General features: G+C 44.6%; 1 protein-coding gene across 2 annotated transcripts in view; it reads right to left on the bottom strand.

The window, feature by feature from the left end:
• Positions 1-598: 598 nt before the first annotated feature.
• Positions 599-6,807, bottom strand: part of HPSE2 (heparanase 2 (inactive)) — a 707,067-nt gene continuing 700,858 nt past the window's right edge. For both annotated transcript variants that reach the window (XM_060171512.1, XM_060171513.1), the window contains one exon: positions 599-3,264. In XM_060171512.1, coding sequence (XP_060027495.1) covers positions 3,099-3,264 — 166 coding nt within the window. In that variant the 3' untranslated portion in view covers positions 599-3,098. The remainder of the gene's footprint in view (positions 3,265-6,807) is intronic.

The raw sequence follows: 6,807 nt of genomic DNA, 5'->3' as shown, positions 1-6,807 counted from the left end.
CCTTTATGGGAGGCGTCCTGTACTGAACATTGTAACAAGCTGTCTTTTGAGGGAGATGTGCTAGGGAATCCCCCATAGGGAGACCTCTGATATTCTAAAAAACATTCTATTTACTTATTTATTATCAGATAGAAACAGAGAGAAAAATGAGAGGGGGGAGATAGAGGTACATAGACACCAGCAGCCCTGCTTTACCACTCGTGATGCTTTCCCCCTGCAGGTGGGGACCAGGGGCTTGAACCTGGGTCCTTGTGCACTGTAATGTGTGTGCTCAATTAGGTGCACCACCACCTGGCCCCTACCCCATTGATTTAATGACTACCCTGTTCCCAAAATTAAAAAGCCAGGACTAAGATGCCATGTACTAAATTCTCTTTGGAATATGATGTTATAGTGAGGTTCTTAGTAGCCACTGAACAATGCAAATACTTCTTCTATATGGCAGTTGCAAAGCTAAAAATGTAGTACTCTAGAAATAAATTTCAGTGACTTCTTCAATGACTTGCATCTAAAAAGAAAACCCAAGCCCTCAAGGGCAACATCTAATTCACAGAGAAAGACCAAACAATTAGGAACTGCCTGTAGGCTACAAGGTTGTGTTTTAGTGAAGAAACAGCATTTATTTACAGGGTTTCTTGAGTGGAGTTTCCAAGGTCTCAAAGAACAATGCAGAGGCGCAGGGAGTGAATCTGTGAACTGGACAGCCACAGAGCTTAGTGGTTAGATGAAACAGCAATGGGTAATTTCCACTCAGCTATTCATCCCTTCGAGAAAAGTGGGAATAATATCAACTCTGTCAGGGGCTACTACATATATAAAGCAAACTAGCTCAGGACTAGGCCCACAGGAATCTCTGGGTCACTCTGGTCTGTACCAGTCTATGGGGGGATATTTCCATATCTTACATGTTTCTAAATTTGAGGAAACAACTTTTTTGCCTTTCTTTTCTCCTTTCCTTTTCTGTCCTTGCCTTTCTCTATCTCCATCCCTCCTTTCTGTTCCAGTCTTCTGTTTCTCCTCCTCCCCTCTCGGGGCTGAAGCTGCAACAGGAGGTGCCCACTTCCACAGAAGGGGTGGTCCCTCTGGGCACCTTGCTTATCTGTGCCATGGTTAGCTTTTCTCCTTCTAGATGCTTCCTGGCTGAGCTCGTCCACTGACCCAGTCCAGCCCGGTCTCCCACTATCTGGCTACTGCACACTGTTCTGTGAGCTGTTCCCCCTGCATCTAAAAAAGCAAGTCAAGCACCTAATCTCCTTGCTCCTTACAGATAAGATAAGCCTGCTGAAGTAGGTGATGAAGGAAAGCAGGTGACCCTGAGCACCCTTCACCTGCCCTCCTTTAAGCCCCCTCCTGTCTCACCCCACCTTTCACTGTGCAGGCTTGTTCCTCATCCTTAGCAGTCCTCAGGCATCTCTCTGATTTCTGGCCTCATAATCCGGCCCCTCCCCTCCTTTTTTATTTTTATTTTTTACCTTTTAATAATAGAAATTGCATGACTTTCTCAGTAGGAGTCTTATGACCAAATATCTCTCCCCCCCTTTATTTTTACAAGTTCATTCATGTCATCTATCCTGAGAAAATCACTGCCATAAAGGAGGAAGTCATTTCCGTTTGCAAAGATTCACATACCCTTTGAATCATAGAGAAGAGCCTCATCATGATCTTTAAATAACTTGGCTTGTCACCTGCTCAGCTCAGAAGCTTCCTGCCTACTGTCCACAGTCTGCAGACCCCTCTTTGCCTAGTGATCTGCAAGGGCTGCCTTAAATATCTGCAAAGGAAGTGCCCTCCTGAGGTGTCACAGCTACTTGGGAAGAGAGAGGCAGGAGATCAGATGCAGTTGTTCCTGGCAGTGATGACTTGGTTTACAGCTCCTTTTTAATGGAATGGGTTGGGGGAAGTTAAGATAGCCCATCCAGTGGGGCATGTACTTTACCATGTGCACAACCCAGGTCTGACACCAAGCACCACATGGAAGTGTCATAGCACTGGGGGAGGCTCTGGTACTGTGGGCTCTCTCTCTCTCTCTCTTGTTTACCCCTCTCTTTGAGTGAAAGAATTAAGTCAGATTGGAAGTGCTGAAGTCATTCATATACAAGGTCCTGGTTTGGTGATGTGGAGTGTAGGGGAGGGGGAGAAAAAGATGTTTGGGGTTAAACAAGTCATTATGGCTTTATTGTAACATGCTTTTAATTTCCTCTCAATTTTGAAGCAGACTGAATCATTTGCTGTATGTGTGCGTGTGTGCATGCTATCTATCTTATTGTGCTTTCTCTTTCTACTGAAACTCTCTCCCTCACAGCCACATGACAGATGATGATTGGTTTTTGTGGTGCCTAATACATTGCTCTCCACTTAATGAATATTGTTACCTGATTCCCACTCTAACCCTAGGGAATCCGGATTCACAGAGGAATAGAACTTTCTTACAAAATCTTGAGTATGGTTGCAATTTTACTTTTGAAGGACCTGCTTCCCAGAGGAATATCCAGTGATTGATGCCACTGTCAGACGCACAGATGCACACACTCATATATCAGCTGGGAAATGACATCAACCGCTCCCCCAGTAGGCTCGCACTGACTCACTGCCTGCTGTGCTCCCCTATGGGAAGAGAGGTGACAGGAAGCCCTGAGCAACAGCAGGGAGCAAAGGAGAGGAGTTAGGAGAGCGTTAGGTTCTCAAAGGTCCACGAGCCTTTTCCTTCCTCCTCATCTGCTCTGGGTAGTAGCACAGGCTGCTGCTATGTGACAGGACCAGGGTAATTGGTTTGGGAACATCTGTCATGGGGGTGCTCTGCTATCTTGCTTTTGTGGTGACATAGGTGGATATATACTGTCTACACACATACCTTTCTCTTTACACAGGCACAAGGGACTGCTACATTTTCCTTGGGGTGATTGTGACCCACTTAGGCTAAGCTCACAACTAGGGTATATGTCCTTTGGGAAAGCAAGTCTTTACTGACTCCGGTAGAATGGGGCAGCAGAGGCTGGTTTGTTGCTAAGGAGATGTTTGAAAAACAAGGCTATTATCAGGGTGGAAGAGTGGAAAGCATTCCAGCAGGTCCGCCGGGGTCTTATGAGTGTGAGGATGGCTTATCGGTAGCGGCAGGCCAAAGCATTGACGTTCTTGACCACATAAAAGCCCATGGTGACGGGAGGGATGACCAGTGTCCGGCCGGCCCTCAGAGGCCGGGGCTTCAATTCTGGGAGGGTCCCATCATCCACCATGACTAAGCGCTGGCCATTCAGCTGCACTGACCTGCGGTGAGGAAAAACAGCACCAGACATGTTACTGCATTATAAGAGAACCATCATAACAAAGACTGGGCGGTCCCAGATTGCCAACCAGTCTGTCTGACACATGCCCAGCTATTTCTACTTTTCTTTATTTTATTTGATAAGACAGAGAGAAATTGAGAGAAAAGGGATAGAGAGGGAGAGAGACCGCAGCCTGCTCCATTGTTCATGAAGCTCCCCACTGTATGTGGGGACCAGGGGCTTGAACCTGGCTCCTTGAGCATGGTCTCAAGTGTACTCAACCATGTGTGCCTCCACCTGGCCCCACAGCTAATGCCAATTACACTTACTGTGCCCAAGTCCTCACTTAGGCTCCTTAGTTTAATGACAGTCTGAGAAAGCGGATGTTTTATCCCCCTTTCTGCGTAGATTGGTTGAGTGACTTGCCCAAGGCAGTGCAGCTTAGAACTCTGGGAGGCAGGGTCTGGAACACAGGTAGTGGAGTTCCACAGACACATCTTTTAGACAAGTGAAAAGTTTCTGTGATGCTGAAGCTGAAAAGTGCCTTATGGCTATTTAAAAATGTCATACCAGCAAATCACTTTGTCTTTCCTACCTGAAGAGTGTTAACACCTATGAAATGATGCTTAGACTTGAAATGATTGCAGGAATTTTCTACTTAATACATTTCTTTCATTAATTTATTTTACAGAGTAGTGACAGGATCTAGAGTTGTTCTGAAGAAGCAAAGAGATATCTCACAGTCCCACCTTTTCTAATTTAAGAATGAGTGCTCATAAGTAACGTGTAATAGATCTTTCCATTTAGTCAGTACAGTTAAATAGGAGATAAAGTAGGCAGTTCTGATCACAATTCACCTACCCTTCTTGCTTTCGTTCTTTCTGTATTACAATCAGCTTTAGCCCTGAAAAGAGCGCCACATGCATAATAACACACCGAGGAAAACGAATGCTCATCACGCGTCCTTGATCTGGTACACAATCCAGAGAATTTCTCAACTGGTCCTTACTGTGGAGTGAACCCAGACTGAAGCTGTATTTTTTGGTCAGTATAAAATGCCAGAACCAGGTTCCCAGCTGGGAGGAAGGCAAGTAAGTCACCCTGAGGAAATCAGTATTGTATCCTTACAGCTTTTTCTGGACCTTGCCATCCTCCCATGTGATAACACCATAATGATAGCTCTGAGTCGTGCAGAGAACAAAAACACTGGGGACTGACAGAGGTCTTTGGTTAGTGTTCCTTCTGTGCTGTGAATGATAGACAGGTTTACAGAGAGAGAGAGATAACAGACCACAGACCTATGCCTGACACAGCAGTGGATTCCTAGAGATAAGTGCATTGCAAATTGCTCCCAAGGGAGAGCTAGTCAGAGAAGCAGCTCAGGGCCTGACCCCATGTGGCTAAGTTTGGGCCTGGTCCAGATTCCACAGGCCTCAGGGGCAGCTCTGTCACTTCTGGTGGTAAGACTGGGGAATGGAAGAGAGCAGAGAACTCCAGCATGGTGAGCTAGGGGTCCTCTGGCCGCAAAGGGGTGGAGACCTGAAGAGCAACACCTCATCAAGTATTCAGGGAGCTTTGGCTCTGAATTTCAATGGCTCTTTCTGGTGAAAACAAGCCTACTCACTGGAGTGGAGGGCAGGGTGAGGAGAGGGGGCAAATGTAAACAAAACAGCTACCCAGCCAGGTCTTCATTATTTTGTTGCAGGGGGCTGTAAATATACAACAATCAGAAAGATGCACTGTCAAGTACAAGATCAATAGTATTAATCATTTTCCCCAGAGCATAATCAAATTCATGTCACTTCTGTACTGGAAAACCTTCAAAGGTCCTTCTTAGAGGTAGAAACAGTTTTTTCAGAACAGGCCCCATTCTGACTTCCTTATTGGTTGGTTAAGAAATTAATCAGGTGTAGGTAAATAATAGAGCAGACCTGCTGGGACATGGGAAGAATAAAAGCAAGAGGGATAGGTGAATTGTGATCACAAGTGCCTAACTTACCTCTAATTTAACTGTATTGTTTAAATGGAAGCATCTGATAAATTTATATTACACATAAAAACTTAGTCTTCAATTAGAAAAGGGGGGATTGGGAGGTGTCTCGTTGCCCCTTCAAAACAACAGCAGACTATGTCACTTCTCCACTCTGACAAATAAAATCATGAAAGAAGTGAGTTAGTGGAGACATTCCTGAAATCATCTTAAGTTTATGTATTGTTTCATTGTCCATAGATACTCTCAACTGGTCTTCTATTCCTGAAGCCCAGTTAAATGCTAAATGACTTTGACAAATCTCTCTCTCTCTCTCTTTTTATTCAAAATCAAAATAATATTTATTTAGAAAATGAATGAAATGCATGAAGAGGTATTTCAACAGACAAATACAAATAAGATGACAACCATATGAAAAGATGCTCTCTGTCATTAATCAGTGAGGAGATGAAATTTTAAGCCATGAGGTGTAAGTACACAGCTACTAAAACAACTAAGATAAAAGACAATTAGAGACAGTAGCAAATGCTAGTGCTGAGACAGTGAGACTAGATTATTTATATTACAGGTAGTAAATGAAAAATGATACATTTAGTCTAGAAAAATCTTGAATTTTTAAAAATCTCTTAACCTTGCTCTTTGCTAATTTTGCCTCTGTGAGAATGCTATATAGAATGTAAAGGGTGAAATTAAATGAAAGCTAATACAGCACTTTGAAACCATACTCAGGTAAGTGGGAGGTGATGTTTTTGTGGTTCTTGTTCTCACTGCTCTTCTGGGTAGATATACATCTGGCCCCTGTACTTGACTGCTGTGTGGCACTGACAGACTTCCTGGCTCCTTTCAAAAAGCTCTTTTCCCTTTGTTACTTTTGTCTTCTCTCTGCTTTCCTTCTTTATTTCTAGATACTTCCTTTTGAGGAGGATTGTTCCTTTCTGTCTTCCTTCTAGATGCCAGTGCTCCCGGTGCTTGGTCTTTGGGCCACTTTTCTTCCCACAGCACAGGCTCCACCACACCCACTGTTACCCACACCCACCAATTGCTGCTGGTGCTTCTCAACCTGTATCTCTGGCCTAGATGCTTCCAACCCTGTCCTGTGAGAACTTCAAAATCACTATATTCAAAGTAAACGTCTTCTTGGACTTTGTTCCTATCTCTGCTTTTTTATATTTGCTCTGGTGCTACCTTTTATTTCATGATATAAACCAGAAAGCTGAAAGTCAGGCAGGTGAAATAGCTCACCTGTATACTATGCTGCTTTACCATGTGCGTGACCCAGGTTTGAATCTGGCCTCCACGATATTGAAGAAAGCTTTGTTGCTGTGTTCCCTCCTCCCTCCCTCTTAAAAAAGGAAAATGGGAGTCGGGCGGTGGCGCAGCGGGTTAAGCGCAGGTGGAGCAAAGCTCAAGGACCGGCGTAAGGATCCCGGTTCAAGCCCTCGGCTCCCCACCTGCAGGGGAGTCGCTTCACAGGCTGTGAAGCAGGTCTGCAGGTGTCTGTCTTTCTCTCCCCCTCTCTGTCTTCCCCTCCTCTCTCCATTTCTCTCTGTCTTC

The sequence above is a fragment of the Erinaceus europaeus genome, chromosome 14 (assembly GCF_950295315.1).
Source record: "Erinaceus europaeus chromosome 14, mEriEur2.1, whole genome shotgun sequence".
Taxonomy (NCBI): domain Eukaryota; kingdom Metazoa; phylum Chordata; class Mammalia; order Eulipotyphla; family Erinaceidae; genus Erinaceus; species Erinaceus europaeus.
Note: the sequence above shows the minus strand (reverse complement) of the source record. Positions and strands in the feature narration are given on the sequence as shown.